Raw genomic sequence first — 24,744 nt, 5'->3', positions numbered from 1 at the left:
ATATAAGTGAGCAATTGTAAGCCGCTTTGTCAGCCATGAAAATGAAAATCTCCCTGTTAATGTTGGCAGCACTTTCACTAATGGTGTCAAATGTAGTTTGCTAATGCCCCTGTTAAGAATGTTTTACTAGCTTCAGAGTGTTAACTAATTCAACATTCTGCTTCTCAGCTGGGACTTCTAGTTGATAGTCAACAATGTATTTATTACTGTGTAGACATTTGGCCCCTTGCAAACATCAGAACCATTTGTTTTATATGTATGGAAAGGATACACAAAACAGGCACTAGGCCTCTTAAAAATATGAAGTCCTGGGCCTTTCACCTCAAGGTTCTTCCCTGGAATTATTTGCTGCCTGTTTAAAAACGTTTTCTCAATTGTTCAGTTTATTTCTTCCATGCAATACAATATATGCATTTTATCTTTCTCCAACCCTACCTAACACTTCTAATTTTTCTTTAGTCTTGCGTCCAAGGTAACACTTTACCACTTTATCTCAGTCTTTTCTTTGCTGTATAACCAGTCAGTTTGCTCTCCTCACTCTTTCCCTTTACTCCTTCCACAATGCAATTTTTTTTGTATGTTTACCTCTGTAAGTTCTATCTTCTCTTCTTGCTTTTTCTGACCACAATCATTCCCTTTGTACTTTGACAATATGGTTGAAAGGATACTTTGCTCTCTTGTGTTGCCAGTAATTAGCTCCCATCCTATTGAAATGTGACTAATCATTGTAGCCAGGCTCCTAATCAACCCCCAAATTGATGTCTCATTCAATAACAAACCATGTTCACTGAAATCCATAAAGCGAGAGAAGGACGAGAATTGGCACTGGGGCAGAAAGTCAAATATTTACTCAGGTGACCAATAGAAGTGTGCTTTAAGAAGTGTCATGCAGTGGGAGACAGCAGCAAAGAACAGAGAGGTTTAGAAGGCGTGAAGCAGCCGATGGAGAAAAAGAGTTGAAAGACTACAATAGGCTTGAGTTAGATGAATGCAGTGTTCTTAGTGGGTTCAAAGATGTTAGGTCTACGGATGGTCAAATCATAGAATCCCTACAGTTCAGAAGCATGCCATTCAGCCCTTTGAATCCATACAAATGCCTCCAAAGAGCATCCCACGCATAGCCACTCCCCTACACTATCCCTGCAACCCTGCATTTCCCATGGCTGACCCACACATCGCTGGACATTATGGGCAATTTAGCACAACTAATCCATCTAATCTGCATATCTTTGAATTGTGAGAGGAAATCCATGCAGACACGGGAAGGATGTGCAAATTCCACACAGTCACCAAAGAATGGAATTGAACCCAGGTCCCTTGTACTGTAAGGCACCAGGGCTAACCACTGACCTACCATGCCACGTAAAGGAATAGAGAGAAATAGAAGAACTCGAACATGAGGATTAGAATTTTTGAATCAAGCCATTGCTGAACTGAGACCTTGTGTTGGTCAGTGAACATGGAGTTAATGGGTGAGCAGGAAAATTTGGGAGTTTTTATATAGGAAGCTTATAGGTGAGTTCAAAATGAGCTTATGGAAGGCGTATGTTTTGGAAAGTTTAATCTTGACCATTATTTACCATTATTTACCATTATTTACCAGTTATGCCCCTCAATTATTTTTATCCTTCCCAATCCTAGGACATAATTTAAAGCAAAAAACAGTGAAGTGAGCAAAGCCTTTTTCACTAAGTGAGTGTTATTGTATGGCATGCAGTGGAGGAGGCAGGTTAAATTGAGGCATTTGAGAGAGCATTGGAAAATAATCTGGATAAAGCCAATGTGTATTGCACTGGGTGTAAAGCAAGAACTCAGTACTGGATAATGATGAGCTGATTAGCTTCCTCCTGCACCATAACTCTTTTGTCATTTGATGAAGAAATATTTGGAAATTGCTCCTCCAATCTTAAATCTGTCTCCTTATCTCCTAAACCTCTTCAAGCCTTTCCTTCTCAAAAGAATTGGCTCCTACTTAGATTATAAATAGTTGATTGCTCTCCTTCACTTGCAGATCCTCTTCCGGTCTTTCTGACATGTTCTTTACTCTAGGGCCTGGGAAACATGATATCAATGGTGTTCCCAGTCTGTACCAACACAGACAGTGTCCATCTCAAATTTAGCAGTTCCAAAGAAGAGTCATACTGAACTTAAAATGTAAACTCTGTTCCTCTCTCTCCACAGATGCTACTAGATTTTCAGGGTTTCTCCATCATTTTCTGTTTTTATTGCTAACAGATCAATGACTTTTACCACTGGAATACAATTCAAGCTTCTGAAAGTTTCCAAAGAGGCTTTTAATGGACATTGTCTAAAACAGCATTCCTCTGTGGAATTCCATACCTGTTAGTGTCAAGGCTTTTACTCCAATGGAACAATAAACCCTCAGACTCCCTGACTCTGGGTTGTCCGGGTAACAAAAGAATGCTGCTGAGGCTGATTACCCACAATAAAAAGTTAAAGATGCCTATCTCCCTCCAATTGGCTTTTTGATCATTTGTTTAAATTAAAACTATTTTGTTACTGTGGAAGATTTTCAATTGGCTTCTACTGTGTATCAGTGACCAATCATTTGGTGATTGAAAGTATGCTGATTTTTTACCTGCTTTGAAGCACTCTGCAAAAACAGTATCAGCAAGATCACAGCTATAGAAACCAGGCAGTACTAGACCATTTCAGAGATAGCAGGAACTGCGGATGCTGGAGAATGTGAGATAACAGGGTGTAGAGCTGGCACGTCAAGATTTCCTGCTCCTCTGATGCTGCTTGGCCTGCTGTGTTCATCCAGCTTCACACCGTGTTATCTCAGATTCTCCAGCATCGGCAGTTCCTACTATCTCTGTCATCATATCATGTTTGCTTCTATAATTTTATAAGCTTTGACTGAACATATCCCCTACTCCGAACAAAGGTGTCAATGACTCGTAACGGAGGTCCAGGTTCTTATAGAGACATACAGCACAGAAACAGACCCTTTGATCTAACCAGTCTATGCTGCACAAAATCCCAAACTAAACTAGTTGCACCTGCCTGCACCTGGCCCATATCGCTCCAAACCTATCCTATTCATGTATCTATCCAAATGTCTTTTAAAGGTTGTAACTGTACCTGCATTCACCATTTCCTCAGGAAGTTCATTCCACACGCACACCACCCTCATGTCATTTTTAAATTTCTCAGCTCTCACTTGTAAAAATATGCCCCTAGTCTTGAAATCCCCCAACATAGAGAAAAGACAATTACCATTAACTCTATCTGTACTCCGCATTGTTTTATAAACTTCTATCCGGTTGCCTCTCGACTTCCTATGCTCCAATGAAAAAATTCCCAGTCTATCCAGCCTTTCTTTATAACTCAAACCTTGAACACCCGGCAATATCCTGGTAAATCTCTTCTGAACTCTCTCCAGCTTGATAATATTTTTCTTTTAATTGGGTGACAAAAACTTGACACTGTATTCCAGAAGAGGCCTCATCAATGACTTGTACAACCTCAATATAACTTCCCAATTCCTATACTCAAAGGACTGACAAACAAAGGAAACCGTGCCAAATGTCTTTGTAATCACCCTGTCTATATGTGACACAAATTTCAAGGAATAATGTACCTGCACCCCTAAGTCCCTCTGTTCTACAACATTATCCAAGGCCCTAGCATTAATGGTATAAGCCGAACCTTAGTTTGTTCTACCAAAGTGCAAAACCTTGCATTTATCCAGATTGAACTACATTTGCTATTTCTCAGCTCACTAATCCATTTGATCAAGATCCCTCTGCAATCTTCGAAAACCTTCTTCACTGTCTACTATGCCACCAATTTTGATGTCATCCGCAAACTTACTAACCGTGCCTGCTATTTCTCATCTAAATCATTTACATAAATGACAAACAGAAGAGAACCCAGAACCAATCTCTGTGGAACACTGTTGGTCACAACCCTCCACCATTACTATCTGTCTCCTGCTGTTACGCCAATTATGCATCCAATTGGCAAGCTCAGCCTGGATCCCGCGTGACCTAACTTTACTAATTAATCTACCATGCGGAGCCTTGTTTGTCAAAGGCGTTACTAAAATCCAAAAAAAATCTACTGCTTTGACATCATCAATCTTTTTGATAATTTCCTCAACAAATCAATCAAGTTTGTGAGATGCAATTTTCCTCGCACAAAACCATGCTGACAATTCCTATTCGTTTTTTTGCCTCCGTAAATGTCCACTAACCCTATCTCTTATAATCACCACCAATTTACCCACAACTGAAGTCAGACTCAGGCCTATAGTTCCCTGATGTGCAAGATATATACCAACTCAGTCCATTGCTGTAATGCTGACAGTGTGAATGGTATAATTGGAGAACGGTAATTAGTCTTGAGATCCCTGCTTCTAGTTGTAATGAGAAATGTTTACTGGCCTTCACTTTATAACAGCATTCTAGCAAACACATTTCTGGGCATCAAGGTGAACATTAGAATGAGGTACTAAAAGGAGCAATGCCTATGAGATCAGCAAGGTGCCTAGCTCTGAGGAAGTACAGCTAAAGGCCTAGCACTATTTCCAACTGTTTTAGAATTGTTTCATGCTGGAAGCACTGGGGTAGCATGTCTATTTGATATGATCTGGTGTAACTTGTACCTGCCCTGTAGCCCTAGCCAACATGGTGGTGTCTGTTTGGAGCAGGCTGTGCATTGGCACTGTCAAAAACTTTCCATCATGCCAGCTGTAGACCCTTTAACATTGGTAAAGGGGCTGCTACTACATAAAGCTGTAATACTTAGCAAAGTAGAATCAGTAAAATTTAAATTGCAGAAACTCAATCACATTTTAAACTCTTGCCAATTTAATGTTTACAGGTCAACCCAACCTTGGTTCTCTCTGTTCTGAGATTGTATTGGTTGAGTAAAATGCCCAATTTGACAATTGGCTCAGCCCTGAAAATGTTCAATCAACTTAGGCTGTTATCAATCTGGCCTCTTATTTTCCAGGTGACCCTGAAGACCAAAAGTCAGATCCTATGTTTTTGAGTGATACTGTCAGATTTTAATATTGTGGACGGCTTATGAATACCAGACCGTTGCATCCCTCTGTATGTCAGAAAGTAGGGCAATGTTGAACCTGAGACACAACGTGATAAATTATATTGGAGAGGCTGAAAGAATTTGATTATTTCTTCTTAACAGAATTATTTTTATTTAATCCTTTTAGAAATCTCAACAAATTTGTTTTGCAGTTCATTAAAATCCTGGAATGGTGATAATATGGGGATAAGGCGGTTTTAGATCTTCTGTGCTTTTTTCTAATCTTCGGTCATAGGCATCATGGGCAGGGCCTGCATTTATAGCCCCTCCTCAATTGTTCATTAGCAAATGATGTGAACTGCCTCCAGTCTCTGGGGCCATCTTAGAGGGTAGCTAAGCTGCTAAAGACCAGCAGAAAATTGACAATAATGGATAAAAACAAATTACTACAGGTGCTGGAGATTTGAAATATAAAGAAAGTTATGTTTCTGTCTTCACAGATGCTGCCAGAGCTGCTGAATTTTGCCAACATTTTTCATTTTATATAGGATAGAATGCTAGCTGAAAGGAAAACCTAATACAAACCAGGGATTGAAAAGTAGATATGCACTCAAATGACACCTTAATATCTCTCAATAGTACTTCAGACAACAAATCACTATGAAGTGTACTAACTCTTGTTACATGTAGACAACTGTGCTCCTGAGATGCTGCTTGGCCTGCTGTGTTCATTCAGCTTCACACTTTATTATCTTGGATTCTCCAGCATCTGCAGTTCCCATTATTTCTGATACAACAGAATAGTAGCTATTTTTATTGGACTGGTCATTAGAGGCATGACCTGGCTACATAAATTGAAATCCCATTAGTAGAGAAATTAAACTCAATGAATTAAATTAATCTGGAATTTAAAGCTACTCAGTAATGATGAGCATGAAACTACCCGATCACCATGAAAAGAAATCTGCCTTCCTTACCAGGTCTGCCTACATGGAACTCCAGACCCACTACAATTTGGATAATTCCCAAGTAATTTCAGACGTAGCCCAATAAGTCAATTTGCTGGCTTCAAGAACAATAGAGAATGCATAGTAAATGCTGGCCTTTCCAGTGACGCCACAGCTATTAATGAATAAGAAAGCAGCACTACACATGTCCTAGAGATAGTAGGAACTGCAGATGCTGGAGAATCTGAGATAACAAGGTGTAGAGCTGGATAAATACAGCAGGCCAAGCAGCATCAGAGGAGCAGGAAAGCTGATGTTTCAGGCCTAGACCCTTCTTCAGAAATGCAGGCCTGAAACGCCAACTTTCCTGCTCCTCTGATGCTGCTTAGCCTGCTGTGTTCATCCAGCTCTACACCTTGTCATCTCTTACTTCACACATCCTTCCCACATTATTAATATGTAGTTTGATTCCTTGAATGTACATTACTGTTCTTGCACTTTTCAACCACTGTAGTTGAGGAAACTGTTGGTTATTGTTATCATTTCTTTGAACCGGTTACACACAGGGTATCAGCTATATCCTGTTGAACAGAGCCCTGTCTTTAACACACACCTAGAAATTATTGCTTTAGTAATGCACTTCCTCCTGCTTGCCACTGCATAAACAGATTGACATTTTATGAAGGGATGGGATGCATTGCGAAACACTGAGAGAAAATTGAAATACTGCTTGCCACCTGTCTTCAGACTCAAATAAACTGCACCTCTGTGACTGGGTGTCTCTATACTCAGGCTATGGAACCAAATTGAGTAAGTGCAGTTAAGATACAGATCACTTATGATTTAATTAAGTGGTGAAACAGGTTCGAGGGTCTGAATGGTCTACTCCTGCACCTATGTTGAAATATCATAAACTGTAACAGCTGCTCTCCACTGTGGCAAACTTTCAAAGATTTAGCAACAAATTTAGCTGCATCCAAAGAGAATATAGTTCCTGTCATGGTTGAAGCACTTACATGTTTGCAGATCTGTAGCCATGTTCACTAATCAGCAGTGATGTTATTCACAACAGCATCAATCTTCCTTTAGTTTCTGTTGTCATAGATTCAGAAACAAAAGGTTTGACTTCACTGTGTGACTGCATTGCACTGCACTTCACTCACTGGGCTAACATCAGTTCTGAGGAAGGGTCATTGAACCCAAAACATTAACACTGATTTCTCTACACAGTTGCTACCAGACCTGCTGAATTTTTCCAGCAATTCTTGTTTTCATTTCTGATTTCCCACATCTGCAATTCTTTTAGTTTTGACTTCACTGCAGTTGTGCTGTGGTTTTAATTTTATATAAACTGTCAACAAAGACTACCAAGCAAACATCCCAAAAGTGGGCACTGTTAGTTCTCTGTGGTAGGTCCATTACACTCTTCCAGGAATTTAAGTTGACATTGCAAAAGCCCACATTTCTTGTTATTCTCCAATTGTTGTCAAAATGGCTGGCTGGCTAGGCTGGGCAGTTTCAGAGGACAGGTAAAACTCAGCCTCTCTGCAGTAGGGCTGGAGTCACATGTAGGCCAGAGCAAGTAAGGTTGGCAGATTTCCTTCACTAAAGAGTGTTAATGAACCAAGTGGATTTTAAAATCAGGCAGTTTCATGAACAAAAACAAAAGTTGCTGGAGAAGCTCAGCAAGCCTGGCAGCATCTGTGAAGAAAAAAAATCAGACTTAATGTTTTGGGTCCGGTTACCCTTGCTCAGCTCTCAGATTTTTTCTTCACAGGTGCTGCCAGACCTGCTGAGCTTTACCAGCAACTTCTGTCTTTGTTCCTGACTCACAACATCTGCAGTTCTTTTGGTTTTTGCTGACAGTTTCGTAGCTCCCAGTCTAGTTTACAATTCCTGGTTTTATTAATTGGTGATAAATTTCACTAGGCCCATGGTAGGATTTGAACCGGTGTCTTTACAGCATTAATCTTGGCCCCTGGATTCCTGGACCAGTGACATTTCTGCAATGGCAACATCTCTCCATGATCGTTGGGCCATTGATGACACGGACAATATGGCAATTATACTGAATTTTGATTCGTCACCTGCGCAGAGTTGGAGGAACTTGGTCAGGACAGTAGTACTGCAATGGCTTCCTGGACTGAAGAAGCCACATACAATCTACCAAAGTCTCCACGCTACAGGTCACTTTTTGATAACCCTTGTTGGAAGGTGTGAATGTGAAGGTGCCAGCTGTGGTTAAATTTGTTGATGATGCACCACATGGTTGAATATCCTGTCAACATGCCCAATGGGCGACCTGATGGGAGACATACTAAAGGCCCAATATTGACTAAAGTGATCATGTGAAGGAGTAGGCAAGGACAAAATCAGAGTAAAATCGAGGAAACAAATGACTGAGGACCTCATTTGAAGAGAGCAAAAATAAGAACTGTTTAATGGAAATACGGGAATTGAATTCTCACACTGTGAAAGGACAGGTCCTCCAGTAAGGTTGAGCACTATAAAGGAAGGTTTATTTGACAAAGATGTACAAAGCTTCATATTTTAACTTCCACACAATCTAGTCTGGGTACAAAGAAAAAAATTTAAAAAACAGTTCACTCAGTAGACGGTAAAATATAATAAAAAGGTAGAAATAAGAATTTAACGTTAGAGTGGGTTGACTGGGCTTATATTGACCAGAAGTTAGAAGAATCAGGAGGGTCTCATAGAAATATATAAAATCCTGATGGAACTGGACAGGCTGGATGGAGGAAGAATTTTCCCAAAGTTGGGCAAGTCCAGAATAAGAGGGCCACAGTCTAAGAATAAGGGGTAAGCCATTCAGGACTGAGATGGGGAAGAATTTCTTCACTCAGAGAGTTGTGAACCCACAGAAAACTGTTGGGGCCAGTTCATTGGATTTACTCAAGCAAGATCTAGATGTAGGCCTTGCAGCTAAAAGGGTCAAGGGAAATGGAGTGAAAGTGACAGTAGGGTACTGAACTTGCATGATCAGTTATGATCATATCGAACAGTAGTGCAGGATTGAGGGGCCGAATGGCCTACTCCTGCACCTGTTTTCAATGTTTCTTTGTCTTCAACTTTTAAGCCTTTAAATCCAAGGGCTGCTGGTTATTGAATTAAGGCTAAGAGGCTATATTTAGATTAACACAGTGCAGCCCTGAATTGCAGAGAGGCCACTCCTGACAGAGATTTGCTCAGAAGTCAAAGCTGATTGAATTTGCCAGATACTCTGATGCAGAGGCAATGCTAAAACGTACTGAGTCCAAATTATCCCTATGTTAAATAGACACAAATTAACATGACAATACAGAACTCTAAGGAAATGGTAATGATGATAAAGTAAATAATGATGGGAGCTGATTCAAAAGTAATTTTCCAAAGGGAAATTGCATAAATACTTGTCATGGAGAGAATTACAGGGTTATAGGGACAGAGTGGGGAACTAGGTCTAATAAGATTGTTCTTTCAAAGAGCCAGCAGTGACCATTTGGTCTGCTCTCTTTACTAAGTACATTGCAATAACCTCACTTAAAATAAGAAGCAAGCATAAAATTCTAATGCACCCTTTTCACCATGCCGCACATCATTAGCTCTAAAACTCTTGTGTTAAAACGATAAGCTGTTCCAAATCTCTGAACTCATTCATTCAAATACAAACCAGGTAGAAATGACAAACTCGTATGACAATTGCTGAGTAATTGCAGTGAAACATGATCACGGTTTGCTATTGATCAGATCTTGATACAGCCTCCTCCACATATGACTGATACCTTCATGCAAACACAACTTTCATATTACACGCAGTGGATTGTGAAAATGTTTGAAAGGAGCTGCTGGATCTACCTGACTATAGGCCAGAGCAGACATTTAAATTAGAAAGGAAATAGCTACAAGCTAGAAGGAGCAATCTGAAAAGTTCATCTCCTGTCTATTTTATTACAAGTTATATTTTACTCTATTAACATCAAACCTCCCCTCAACCCTCACTCCCTCTGCTCTACTAAAATCCAGCACTGATTCAGTCACCCTGCTCCCACACTCTAATGTTTTCTTTCAAATTTTGACAAGTCTTTTTGGGCTCTCAGACATCACCAAACCCTCTCTCAATTTCACTCAGCCTGTGCTTCCAGCCTTCCGTCTTGCTCCTGCTCAGCGCCTACTAGATTCATCTCCTCCTCTTATTGTAAAATACTCAAACCCACTTTCTGCAAGATGATGTGATGTAAAATTACTTTTCTTGTTGACTTATCTTTATTTCATTGAACCGAACTTTGAGGCTGTAAATGTGTTACTTCATCACTCAGCTGCTCAAGGTTCGCTTTTCCTTCCAGTTAAAATAGTTATTCCCTCATTAGATGAACTTTAGACTTGTTTAAGCTACTGCACACTTCATCAAATTGTTCAACGCCAAACTCAGAATGCTCAATATATTTCATATAAGATCGTTAAGATATCATAAGGCACAGCATACTGCTGGTCAGTTCACATTGACTTGGAAGAGATGCTATGGCATGAAGTTACTTTATGGACAATAGCAGATATTCTCTTTGTCTTTGTCATTAATTTACAACAATGCAGTGTGCCACACTAATATTTAGCAAGTGAACATTGTTTCATTGTAATGTTGCTTGTACGAGAAAAGTCTGCCATGAAACAATATCATAAAATTTGGAGCAAACTCTTCTAGGGCACCAAAGCATATTGATCAATCAGTAATGCCACACAATTAAATAATCTGCATCGTATAGCTCTAGCCAACTTCATTTCAATAATTATACCATATGGTGATAGATAAATCTAATTAGTCTGGTTACAACTGCTTTCTATCACACTAGTATAGTCTGTTGCACTGTAACGTATTACATTGAAATCCTGAGTATCAAGAGGATTCATTCAGTGACATTTATGAAACATTTTTAATAGTATAAGGAATTAATGAATAATAAATAACTTCCCATACTTTAGATTAATTTTGAAAAAGTTAAAATGATGAGTTTGATCAGATTAGCTGTTGAACCTAAACATTGAAGTTATTTCTGGAATCATTTACCTGCTGCAATGTTTAGTAGCTTACAAGCTGTTTCTATCTCCTTGAGAACTTCGCCAACCACCATCGTCTGAACCTGTTCTAGTGACCTTTCTTCAAAGTGGACACTGTTCTGATAGTCCAGCTCTGTGGGTACACACAGCTCCTGACTGTCCACTATGGGGCATTGTTCTGGCTCTTTGTGCGGCTCAATCTTCATGATGTGGTCAGTCTCTGGCCGCTCCACTAGCCCCTTAGACAGCCATGCATAGTCTTCCGTTAGCAACATGTCGAAATAGGACAAATAGACAGGCAGTGTCCGTTCAGGTGTTGAGGGGTTACTGGATGGTTCTACCATGGTCCACTCAAGACCCTTTGGGTGACCAGGTTTCTCCAGGTTGGTGAGTATTGCATCCTCAAAGGCAGTTCGGTTCTGCTGCAGCATGGTCAGTCGCCGACCAGCACTGCCCATCACCTCAAGTAAACTCTTCAGATCTATAGCAAAACAAGACGAGACAAATGTTTAATTGTATAATAACATCATCCATAGACTGATGACTATTGACTGCTTCACAGCAAAACTGTTCATTGAACCCTTTGGGAAGCTGTAAGCTAGAAACGGGGATTATGGGGTCAGTTGGTCACTTAAATATCCCAGTAAGTCCTGAATGAGCTTTAATGAACATTTTACTTATGGGTCAGTTTGTATTAATGGGTGATCACGTTAAGTGGGGCTGTTCGTCCAAATACAGGATTCAAACTGCAGTTTCTTTCTTGTGAAAAGAAAAGCTGCTCTTTAAACAGACAACATCTGACTTTCTTTTCACGACTTTAATTAAAAGGGCCCGTCTCTTTCTAGTAACAACATCTTTGCCATTTGCCAAATGAACAGGATTTAATCGTGGTTGGCAGCAAAAAAAAAACAAGAATTACACATTAAGGTTTACTCATTCTTAAACTTATTGTATCCTATTTTTAAAAATTGTTTTTAAACAATACACATACATAATTAGACTACCATCCCTCCATTAGGACCTGCAATAGTAACCAATGTGAATGTAAGCTTATCTCTTTAGTACCGTGGACAAGCCTGAGAAATAGGTGTAAACTATGATGCAGTGTGAATGTGCAACTGCAGTTTGGCAACTTGACAGAAAACACAGCTTGACTTAAAAAGGAATTTTTGTGTAAAACTTGAATAACAGAATATTAAGATCATAATATGCATAATTTACACCATCAAGAGTCTTGCATTGTTAGAAAAATTAAGATTGGTCTCTTGCCCACAGCTGATGGAAGAGAGAAAGCACAACCAGTTGTTCTGATGTTAAAACGTTGCAGCTTCTGCAGAGCCAATGCCAAATCCTCCATTGTAACACCACCTTCAACCATTTATCCTACTTCTCTGGGGTTCCACCAAAGGCACAGGGGAAGATTTAGAGACCTCTTCAGGGATTTTCTTCAGATTTTTCTTCAGTGTCACACCTTTTCCTCTCTTAATGATTGTGACTTCTGCCGTGGAATCACCTAACTGGCTTTCCTTAAAGTGCAAACACCAATAGGGAACATGTGAGCCATTCAACTGTGGCAGGCACCACGGCCAAAATTGATCCCATCAAACTCAGATCACTGACAGAAGTACTGACTGCGTTTCAAAACCACTCTCAATTCCCTACCTTAATGTTAAGGCTATTTATCATCCAACTAAGTATCTAACCAGAGATTTTCTGGTCTGTATCGCTTACTGCTACATGGAACCTGTGGCAAGGTTATCCAAGGAGCTTTTTGTGACTTCTGTTTTGCTTTAAGCCTCCTCCTTCCCTTTCTGCCACACCATCTGACTTTAAGATAGCAAGCTTTTAGAAACTTGGACCTTGCAGCTTCACTTAAACGGCTATCAATGCCAGTCCATTATTAGCTAGTGCACAGGTCATTCAGTGATCCTTTCATAATAATCTAGAACAATCTGTTACACGTACTGCACAGTATCATATTGATCTACCACAGTCTGTCAAGCAGCATTGCATAACATTTTACTGGACCCATCAAAAGACTATGCAGTGAATCAAAGTTGTTAAAAATGATATAAATAATTGAAGGGGTTATTGAATATTAAACAGGCATGAGATTAAACAGATTTGAGCCCATTGGCACAAGAAAACATGATGGCAAAAGTTAAGCTCACCAAAAGGCGTCTGTTGCACCTGACAACCCAGACTTAGACCTGGCTTCTTAGGTTTTCAATTTTGTTCACACTCATTTCCTTGATGAGTGGTTTGTGCAAGGTCTGGTTGAATTATTGGATAAACTAGTGGAACTTTGTCATGGAGCTATACTAGGGATATAATAAGGCAGCACAGTAAGATAAAAAAAGAGAAACTGTTTCCACTTGAGAGTCAATGGCAGAGGACACTGACGTAAAATAGCAACCTAACAAAAGACTAGATGTAGAGGTTTATTGTAATGCGACACATTTAAATGATCTGGAATTGACCTAGAGAATGGCTATTTACAAACTCTTTACAGGGATTCTGGGCTGAATGGTCTTCTGTGCTGTATACTTGTTTTACTGACTATTACAGACTCTAATTCCTGGAAGCAGGCCCCAACTGTTTTGACTTAACCAAGAGTACATCAAGGACCCAAAAAGAAGGAAAGATTTCTGACAAAATGGAATCCCAAAAAGTTTTGAATTTCATTGCTCATTATTTTGCTTTCTTTAGTTAATGAATGAAACCAAGTGGAACAGTTACATGGGTCTCAGTGCTTGCATTAGTTTTGCTGATTCAATTTGACCCCACCTTCTAAACTCTTGTTTTCTTTGGTTCACTTAGTGTCTTGTTGATGGATAATTTAGCTGTGGATACTGGAAGGTTAAATTCCCAACATTTAGAATTTAAACAAAACACAAGGAACACAGAGAGCACAAGTAAGGAAGTAATGCAATTATGGCCATTATAATCGGAGATCTCAGATTTGCAATCTACAAATCCATCATCATAAGCTTGAACAGAAATGGGAATATTGTAACTTTCAATCCTATTTGGAAAATTCTCTTGGAATTAAGTTTTTAACCTGAAATGTCTTTTCATAATAATCCCTTTCACATTTAATAAATATTTGTAGCTATACAGTAAGTTTTTTGGCCTCTCCGATATTCAAGTGTCAGATAGGCCACAACTTCTTTCCATACATAGTTGATTTCAATTGGATTGTGTGTCACCATCAAAGCTCTGCAAGACAGCCACAGGGACTATATACTCAGTATGCTTCTCTCTTTACTCAGCTAGACCCAAAACTTGAAAAAGAATGAGTGATTTTATTAGCACATCTGTTTCATAGTGAGGAAATCTGTAAACTGTAGTAAAAAGTTTTTCCTCTGTCGCTGATCCTCGGGCGTCATCTTGGGCCTACCTCATCTACATTGCCTCTAGATGTAGCAGCTGCTGATTCTGATGCCAGTCCCAAGCCCGTCCTAGGGACTCACTCGCTCCCACCACGGGGTCCACACTGGGCCCACTCAATGTCAGTTGATATGTCTTCGCCATTAATGTACAAAAGCCATGCAAATGACACAGAAACTAATATTCACACTGCTACTGATATCCGATAATGATGACTGCCACAATATAGAGACTGGAAATAGGAAGGAGCATTATCTCAAAAATTATTACAAGTATCAACATGGGCTTAGGAGAAATAGCATCCCACATGGATTGTGGAAAACCTCATAGCTTGGTGTGCCCAGACTTTGAAAGTCATTTGATTGGATTCCACATGGTTTAAGAGTAAGCTTCAATATCAATTTGTTGAAGGTGCTGTGCACCCCTCAAGGATGTTTCTTGTGACGCAATAGCTAAAACTGAATGTCACTATCTAAGTAGTAACTGACCAAGAATAATCTTGTAATGCATAGAAATTGGCAAAAAGGTTGTAAAGAACGAGCAAAGCCTTGTGTGTAATGATGTATTGTTTGGATTACTGAGAGGTGTGCCACAGGCATTAATATCAGGACCACTGCTGCCTTAAATCACACTAGTGATATAGATTTTGAAACTAAAGGGAAATGAAGTGGTGAATGACATTACCATTAAAAATCGAAAGTACTGTGAATGCTATAAATCAGGAACAAAAACAGAAGTTTCTGGAAAAGGTCAGCAGGTCAGGCAGCATTGGTGAAGAAAAGATCAGAGTTAACATTTCAGGTCCGGTGACCCTTGACCGAGAATGTTAACAATGATATTACCATTGTCCTCCAAGCCAAGAGGACAGTGAAATTGGAAAATGAAAGTTAGAAATTACAAATTAGACTATGAGATAGAATAGTTAAGAGCAGGAATAGGCCATTTAAACCCTTAGGCCTGATCTGTCATTCAGTTAAATTATTGTTGATCTCTATCCCAACTTGACTTTTCCATTTATGCTCCATATCCTTCAAGAACATAATGAAGAAAAATCTATTGATCTCAGGCTGCAAAGCATCTTTTATCCACAGCCTTTTCAGAGAAAGTGCTTCAGATTTCTTCTTTTCTTTAAGGGTAAAAATGTTTCCTGATTTCACTCCTAAATGGCTTCACTCTAGTTTTAAGAAATGTTGTGTCTTTTTGATTTTCTTTACAGATGAAGTAGTTTCTCCCTATATGTAGATGTATTCATTATTTTGTCATTTTAAATGCCATGATCGGATAACTCCTCAACCTTTAAATTGAGGGAATTTAAACCAATTTTAACCCAGCCTCATTTACAGAACCATCTAATTTTGACCTTTACCATTTTGGCAAAGCTGTACTTCACTCTATCCAAATTCAATACATCCTCTATTCAATACATCCTCTATACAATACATCCTCTATTATAGACATAGCATAGCCTGAAAAACCTCATGAAATACCAGTTTGTCCAAAACTGGTTGCAATATTGCAGATAGAGTCTGGGCACGGCACTATATAACTGAAAATAACCTAGATTGCTTTGCATTTCAGCCTTTGGAAATAAGGCTGTGATTACTTGAGCCTAATTGATTGCTTTTTGTACCTTTACATTAATGTTTGATGGTCTGTGTACTTGGGTGAAGTGTAACGCGGTGTAAAGCATGGCAGACAAGAAGATACATGGTCCACACAAGTCATCTATGATAGCCTCAAAACAACTGAGAATAAAGTGGAAGAAAACCAGAAAATCAATGCATCCAAATGTGACAGAACAGCAATTCCCAAATGGAAACTATATAGGCAAAACTGTAGAACACAATCTGAGGAAGCTCTGATCAAGCAGTAAGATATTCTGATGTGATTAAACCTTATGGACTGTGTCCTGTATGATTGCTAAGATACAAGAGAGCTTGTCACACATGGCAGGCAGTGCAGAGAATAACCACAACACTGCTCCCAAATATCAAAGCAATGAGTGATGAAATCTGATTGGATGGTCTCTTCAGCATTGAAAGGAGGTGCCGAGGAGTTGCCACGCGTGGAAGGTGTAAGTGCATGGAAAAGTAAATCTGCGTAATTAATTTGTAAAAATGGCATAAAATTAAAATTGAAATCTGGACATTGTTGGGCAAATTTGGAAGGATTATCTATTATCTTGTAATCTGGTTACATCACACAGTCAGATACTCCTCAGCCAGATATACCACAGTCAGATATGGTCAGAAGTCATACAACTCCAGGTTATAGTCCAACACGTTTATATGAAATCACAAGCTTTTGGCGTGTTTCACCTGACGAAGGATCAGCGCTCTGAAAGCATATGATTTCAGATAAACTTGTTGGACTATTACCTGCTGTCATGTGACTTCTTACCTTGTCGACCCCAGACCTACACTAGCACCTCCACATCATGACACAGACAGATACCATCACCAGATAAACCTCAGTAGATACATCTCAGGTATATACACCTTAGCCAAATACTCCACAGTCAGACATAGCACCTTTAATTAAATCTCAGCTAGATCCACAACAACCAGACACTCCACACCATGACCAGATGTACTACAGTTAGACATAGCATAGCCTGAAAAACCTCATGAAATACCATAGGCAGATGCACAGTCAGATACCCCACAGCTAGAAATACCGCACCCAAATAGCCATCACCAGATACTCCACAGCCAGACATACCACAGCCGAATTTACCACAACCAGACAGGCAACAACCAGGAACATCACAGTTAGATATAACACAACCATATATGCTGCAGTTAGATATACCATAACCAGAAACACCACAAAATATACCATAGCCAGATACAAACATGGAGATACTGTAGAGTCAGATTTATCACAGCCTGTGTTATAGACACTGATACAAGGCAAGCTGATAAACTGTAGCTTCTGAAACATCATTGTCTCTGTATACCACATACAGATAAACAGCTGCAATATACCCAGCCTCCATTAAACCACAGCCTGTAATATCTAACCATTATTAAAACCTCCTAATGAATGTGTAAACATTACAAAAAACTATCCCAATGCCCAAAGGCATGTGGTTACTAGCTGCCCATTTAAAAACAGAAATCACTCCCTTAATTACTGCTTAATTAGAACTTCTCCCATCCTCCTGGCTCTGAAACGATTATAGAGAAAATCTACACTTAAAAGGAAGGGTAATATTTATACAAGAATCACAAGGGTGGAAGTTTTCCTGGAACTAATGTCCAGCTGTTGCCTGATGCCCTTTGGAAACAGATTAAAAACTATGTCAATTATATTTTCTCAATAAAAGTCAGCAGAAACTTGGCACCTCTTTAAAGATCATGGATATTACTGAGGATCACTGTGACTGAACGTAGTACATCTGAGACTGTATTAACGCTATTGAAAAGTGGTCTGTCGCTCTGAGTTTGATCTTGATGTGTTGCATCTAAAAGGCCATAGTTTCTGCTGCATTTAGCGACTGCATGTTACTGTGGGGATTTTATTTTCCATTATTTGCCCGGGATTGGATTAAGTGATTAGAAGACTGACCCCTGCAGTTCACTCCTTTAAATCCTGTAACAGCTTGATGACTGTCCATTAGTGCAGGAAACACTGCAAACAACTTCTATTGGTCCAACAGCTACCCACATAAACCAAGGTTGTTGTTTACATAAGGACAAATAATAATCAATCTCAATTAAAACTTGCTCTCCAGCATCAATTTGTATTTAATAACACTCCAGTAAAGCATCCCTGGAGATTTTAACTGACATTATATGAAAGTAAATTGCTATTACTCTGTTATGGCATGAGCCACTACCTGAGAAACAATCAGTTTGAGGTTTGATACTTTACTCAATACATTTCAACTTCGAAGAGGTTTGGTTAAGGTGCGTCCATTTCACAGGGGTGCACAGAAAAGGCTTGCATTCTTTTCTGCTATGAGAATATAAGACGCAAAAAAACACACAGCATGTTTTATTTTGCAGTGCAAGGACGGTTTCTGAAATGAATTATGTCATTGTACTGTCAAATGCCATGGAGAAGATCAACCAAAGATCACACAGCCTGTTTAAATCTTGCCTCCTTTGCTGCTGAAGAATTATGTCACGGCATCTTATCTAGACCAGTGGCATCTAAGCAGTGAATTCTGAACATCTGATGGCTAATCTCTAAATTGTAAAAGCCAAAAAAAGCATTTTTTAAAGAAACAGAATTTTACCTTCCTTGAGTATTAAACATATTCTCTATTTTTACACAGGCAGTGATAAAGGAACATCTTCCTCGTTTTGTAGACTTCTCCCATGTTTGGTGAAGAAGCCAAGTTGGGAGAGCCAAATGATGATTTCATCACAATAGTCATTTTGTTACTTTTAACTTTATAAAACAGACAACGTATAAACCTGGAAATCAGGTGAGAGAAATGATTAACGGTTTCAGCAGTGGGGCAAGATCAGATTGCACTAATATCAAGAATGTCACGGTGGACAGTATCGACATGAAGTCTGATAAGATGAGATGGACAAAAAATATCATAAGTAAAGTTCATAGACACCCTTGCACAAAGGCTACATGATGAAAGAACTTTATCTGTGGCATGAAATGCAGCTACTCCTGGCTCAGAACTCAATAATTGACGATGTAGTCATCGGGTCATGAAATTTCATTCAAAAATTAATGAAAGTGAAACTCCCAGAACAGCATTAAGTACTTGAGAAAAATCACAGAATTCTACACAACACATCAGTTTCTTTCAGTTGCTCAAATTCAGAGGCCTTATTTCTAAGTATGTAGAGCATTGAGCACAATATCCAAATCATGAGGCAAAACTCCATGAGTTTTGATACATTTGGTATAAGTTGGTACATTTAATCACCAAGAATCAGCACAGTGGCTCAGTGGTTAGCACTGCAGCCTCACAGCGCCAGGGACCCAGGTTCGATTCCAGCCTTGGGTGACTGTCTGTGCAAAGTTTGCACGTTCTCCCTGAGTCTGCGTGAGTTTCCTCCGGGTGCTCCGGTTTCCTCCCACAGTCCAAAGATGTGCAGGCTAGGTGGATCGGACATGATAAATTGCCCATAGTGTTCAGGGGTGTGTGGGTTATAGGGGGATGGGACTGGGTGGGATGCTTCAAGTGGCGGTGTGGACTTGTTGGGCCAAAGGGCCTGTTTCCACACTGTAGGGAATTTAATCTAATCTAATCAATGCACCTAATTATAAGTCGACATACTCAGAGTACAATTCTCAAAACATAGATGAAGGGCCTAAAAAACCCCACATAACAAAAACAGACTTTGAATCATTATATACTGTAACTTCGATACCATGTAAGTTAGTTAAGGGAACAGAGTTCATTCTTTCTCCTAAAGCAGAAGGCAGAAAGTTCATCAGTTGTCTCCCAGATTTGACTTCAATGAACATCCCTGTTGCTTCTATCACTAAATAGTCACTAAATCTTTTGTCCTGGTCAAACACATGGTGACACCAACTTGGAAAAGGAAAACCAGATTTGGGAAGAACTATATCACAGATGCCTGGAGCTGGAGATAATCAATTTCGGACTGATGCATATTCAAATGAAGACCATGCCAACTTAATTTTCTACATTGACTTCAAAAAGTATTTCTTTGGCTGGAAAGTGCTTTGCGAGGTCCCGGGGTCATAAATAGTGCTATGCAAATGCAATTCCTTATTTTATTATGTTGTGTCAGTGTACAGAATGACTTGGTTGACAATGTTAGTTCACATAACACATACCACATACAGTCATTTTGAATCAGATATCTCAAAGCTCATTAACAGCTAACAGTAACACACTAATATGACTTACAGATGTAGTGTCTGCTATATTCCTTCTTAGACTACTATTGTATTGGATACATAGTTCACCGGCTGACTTAAAGTCTTATTAGCAGGCTGGTTGACTGCTTCCTTAACTGGTGACAATGCAAAGAGAGTCAGATGGAGATCTCTTTTAGTATGTTCTCACAAAAAGCTGCATTAAAGGTATAATGTCATTCTGACATTAGAATCTCAGCCTTCTTCTCTGTAATGAAAACAGCCTCAAGTCCCTCAGCCTTTCCTCGTAAGGTGGTATTAGAAATCCTTCAGAAGGTGAAGATAGATAAGTCCCCTGGGCCGGATGGGATTTATCCTCGGATCCTCTGGGAAGCCAGGGAGGAGATTGCCGAGCCTTTGGCGTTGATCTTTAACTCGTCATTGTCTACAGGAATAGTGCCAGATGACTGGAGGATAGCAAATGTGGCTCCCCTGTTCAAGAAGGGGAGTAGAGACAACCCTGCTAATTATAGACCATGAGCCTTATCTCAGTTGTTGGTAAAGTGTCGGAAAAGGGTATAAGGGATAGGATTTATAATCATCTAGAAAAGAATAAATTGATTAGGGATAGTCAGCACGGTTTTGTGAAGGGAAGGTCGTGCCTCACAAACCTTATTGACTTCTTTGAGAAGGTAACCAAACAGGTAGATGAGAGTAAACCAGTTGATGTGGTGTATATGGATTTCAGCAAGGCGTTCGATAAGGATCCCCACAATAGGCTATTGTACAAAATGCGGAGGAATGGAATTGTGGGAGATATAGCAGTTTGGATCAGAAATTGGCTAGCTGAAAGAAGACAGAGGGTGGTAGTTGATGGGAAATGTTCATCCTGGAGACCAGTTACTAGTGGTGTACTGCAAGGGTCGGTGTTGGGTCCACTGCTGTTTGTCATTTTTATAAATGACCTGGATGAGGGCGTAGAAGGATGGGTTAGTAAATTTGCAGACGACACTAAGTTCGGTGGAGTTGTGGATAGTGACGAAGGATGCTGTAGGTTGCAGAGAGACATAGATAAGCTGCAGAGCTGGGCTGAGAGGTGGCAAATGGAGTTTAATACAGACAAGTGTGAGATGATGCACTTTGGTAGGAGTAACCGGAAGGCAAAGTACAGGGATAATGGTAAGATTCTTAGCAGTGTAGATGAGCAGAGAGATCTCGGTGTCCATGTATACAGATCCTTGAAAGTTACCACCCAGGTTGACAGGGCTGTTAAGAAGGCACACAGTGTTTTAGCTTTTATTAATAGAGGGATCGAGCTCCGGAACAAAGAGGTTATGGTGAAGCTGTACAAAACTCTGGTGCGGCCGCACTTGGAGTATTATGTACAGTTCTGGTCACCGCATTATAAGAAGGATGTGGAAGCTTTGGAAAGGGTGCAGAGGAGATTTACTAGGATGTTGCCTGGTATGGAGGGAAGGTCTTACGAGAAAAGGCTGAGGGACTTGAGGCTGTTTTCATTAGAGAGAAGAAGGTTGAGAGGTGACTTAATTGAAACATATAAAATAATCAGAGGGTTAGATAGGGTGGATAGGGAGAGCCTTTTTCCTAGGATGGTGACGGCGAGCATGAGGGGGCATAGCTTTAAATTGAGGGATGAAAGATATAGGACGGATGTCAGAGGTAGTTTCTTTACTCAGAGAGTAGTAAGGGAATGGAACGCTTTGCCTGCAACGGTTGTAGATTTGCCAACTTTAGGTACATTTTAGTCGCCATTGGACAAGCATATGGACGTACATGGAATAGTGTAGGTTAGATGGGCTTGAGATCGGTATGACAGGTCGGGACAACATCGATGGCCGAAGGGCCTGTACTGTGCTGTACTGTTCTATGACATCAGTGCATTAATACAACAATCCCCTGTTTCTTTTAGAAGAATAGGAAACCTATTTAGACACATATATATAAGGATGAACATCAGTACATTATGTTTCTATATTAGGATAATAGTTTGCCACATGTACAATATGATTAGATGTAGTTTATATAATTATCTCAACCTAACTATGTAGTTTCACTCTGTGATGTGTTGATGTGGATATAAATGTCACGTGCTTAATAGACATCTGGTTATTGTCTTGTGTTTTATTTTCAACATCAGAACGCTCATCTTGTAGGTCACAGGTCATGCACTGGTCATCTGTTTCATTGTTTGTGATAATGTTGTGTGACCTGAGCAGCATACAGCATTATAATTTCTTTCTGGTGATCCAAATTCTCAGAGGAATATCTCAGATGATGCTTTGCTGTGGTTCAAGTTAGGATATTTGTTTGCATGTTCGTAATCTTGTACAATCTTCTTTCTTCTTTCTAACAATGCATCATGTTCATGCAGTTGGGTGTCATCTGTGTTGTAAATGCAACAGCTGCTGGTGATGTTAATCCAATGCTGTGAGAAGTAGCTTGTAGATTTATCACGGCTATTGGGGCCACTCATTGATAGTTTTTGAATCAACCTGCTCAGAAATCTTATTACACACATCTAGAGTAGGCTTCAATGATACAGTTCTTTCCAAGTATGGCTTTCCTTTTCCAAGTCAGTGTCACCATGTGTTTAACCAGGATAAAAGATTTAATTACTACTGCTCGACAACAGAGGCAACGAGGATGTGCATTGAATTCAAATCTGGGAGACAACTGATGAACTTCCTACCTTTTGAATAGCACGCTCAATGAGACCAATACATTAATGAGGACAGGAGTTGATAAGTTACTCACGCACATGTTTTGGAAGGGTCAACTAGCATACTGCAAACTGTTGCACAGCATACTGGGTACTTAAAGAAGGTGACAATGTCAAAGTAATACCAGTGGCAATCTAGAAACCTGGATTAATACTCTGGGTTCAAATCCTACCATGGCAGATGGTGAAACTTGAATTCAGTGAAACTCTGTATTTAAATGTTGGCTTAATGATGACCATGCACCCGCTGTCACTAATATCCTTTAGAGAAGGAATTCAATAATCCTTAATTGGTCTGGCTTACGTGAGACTCCAGACCCATAATAAAGTGGCCAAGTCTCAAATGTTCTGTTGGCAATTAAAGGTCTACAATAAACAATGGCCTAGCCTGGGATGCTTACAAACCATGAGCAAATAAAATAAAAATCTATTGAGGAACACTAAACATACTAGATATGGTGGTTGCACTAGTAGTATCTTTGATTTGTCTCACAAAAGGGAATTTGCTGAAATAATCAGCCACCAGAATGCAGTTGTCTCCTTGGTCATGAAATATCAGCCATGATTTTGCACCATTGGCTCAGAAGGAGTTTTGGAAGAAATGCAACGTTATCTCAATTATTAGAGTTGATGAAGTTGACATGTTTCATTGATTTGGCCAGTTGGTCAATGTCCTCATTGATGCTGGGTCAATAGATAGATTTGTATGCAACTTTCTTGTTTTGTTCTGTAGAGATGTGGCCTATGTTATTATGTGTATATGGCTAAACATATCTCAATGTAGAGCTTGTGTAATAATTATACGTCTGCCTTTGAAAATCACATTCCTAGAAAGTTCAAACTTGTCTTTGAAAGCCTAGTAGCAACATGCTTGCTCAGGGAGGGACCTCTTGGCTGTGTCAGGGTGACCCACTGATCATTTGAAATCAACTTGCTCAGAAATCTTATTACACACTTCTCGAACAGTTGGGATTTGAATCTAGGCCTCCTGGCTTGGAGGAAGGGACATTACTACTGCACTACAAGAACCCTGCCAGGCCCCACACTGAACATTTCCTAATCAACCTGGTCAGACAGATTGTTACAAACCTCTGGAGCAGGTCGAATTTCAACCCAGGCCTTCTGCCTGAGAGGTGGGGATTTTAACACTGCATCACAAGACCCCAGCCAGGCTACCCACTGATGATAACCTTTTTTGAGCAATTGCAGCATGACATTATTATTTGTAATTTTCTGGACTGGCTCTATTGGGTATGACTAAAATGAATGAAATTGATGAGTGGAGGCCTTCATTGAACCTGGATTCAATATTACCCACTAGTAAGTCCAGCGCAATATGTTTTTAACAGGTTTTTGGAGTCTGCTAAAAGATTTGGGAGTAGACATGTGTGAGCCTAGTTTGTTCCATACTTTAAAATTGAACCCTTGGTTCTTCACAATTAGGTGTTGTGTTGGTGGAGGTGCTCATGTGAGATGCTTTTCATAGATCCTTTCTAACCTCTGTAGTTTGTAGGAACCTTAAAATTCTTGCTGAATAGGTACATGTCGACTCTTTATATTCTGAAAACTAGAGCAAGTTGTTTCCCTTTCTAGATCAGAATACTTTACCTTAGCTGTCGTGAGGACTTAGAAACAAATGCAATAGACTTGTCATTCTGTAACTGAAATGCTCTGAGGCCTTTCAGGGTGCATCTATTTCTAGCGTGATAAGTTTGAATGGACATTAATTTTGAATGGACTTGATGCTGTGGTCTGGAATCTCTGGTGTTGCAATTGACATCTTGGTCATCTTGTGGGTTGTGA

The 24,744-nt window shown here is 39.7% G+C and overlaps 1 protein-coding gene across 1 annotated transcript in view; it reads right to left on the bottom strand.

The window, feature by feature from the left end:
- Positions 1 to 24,744, bottom strand: part of LOC125462722 (SAM pointed domain-containing Ets transcription factor) — an 81,092-nt gene that overhangs the window by 29,997 nt on the left and 26,351 nt on the right. Inside the window, exon 2 of the mRNA XM_048552997.2 lies at positions 11,023 to 11,493. Within this exon, the coding sequence (XP_048408954.1) occupies positions 11,023 to 11,470 (448 nt within the window). The 5' untranslated portion in view covers positions 11,471 to 11,493. The remainder of the gene's footprint in view (positions 1 to 11,022; positions 11,494 to 24,744) is intronic.

The sequence above is a fragment of the Stegostoma tigrinum genome, chromosome 21, assembly GCF_030684315.1.
Source record: "Stegostoma tigrinum isolate sSteTig4 chromosome 21, sSteTig4.hap1, whole genome shotgun sequence".
Taxonomy (NCBI): domain Eukaryota; kingdom Metazoa; phylum Chordata; class Chondrichthyes; order Orectolobiformes; family Stegostomatidae; genus Stegostoma; species Stegostoma tigrinum.
The sequence above is the reverse complement of the archived record's forward strand: the minus strand, read 5'-3'. Positions and strand labels throughout refer to the sequence as shown.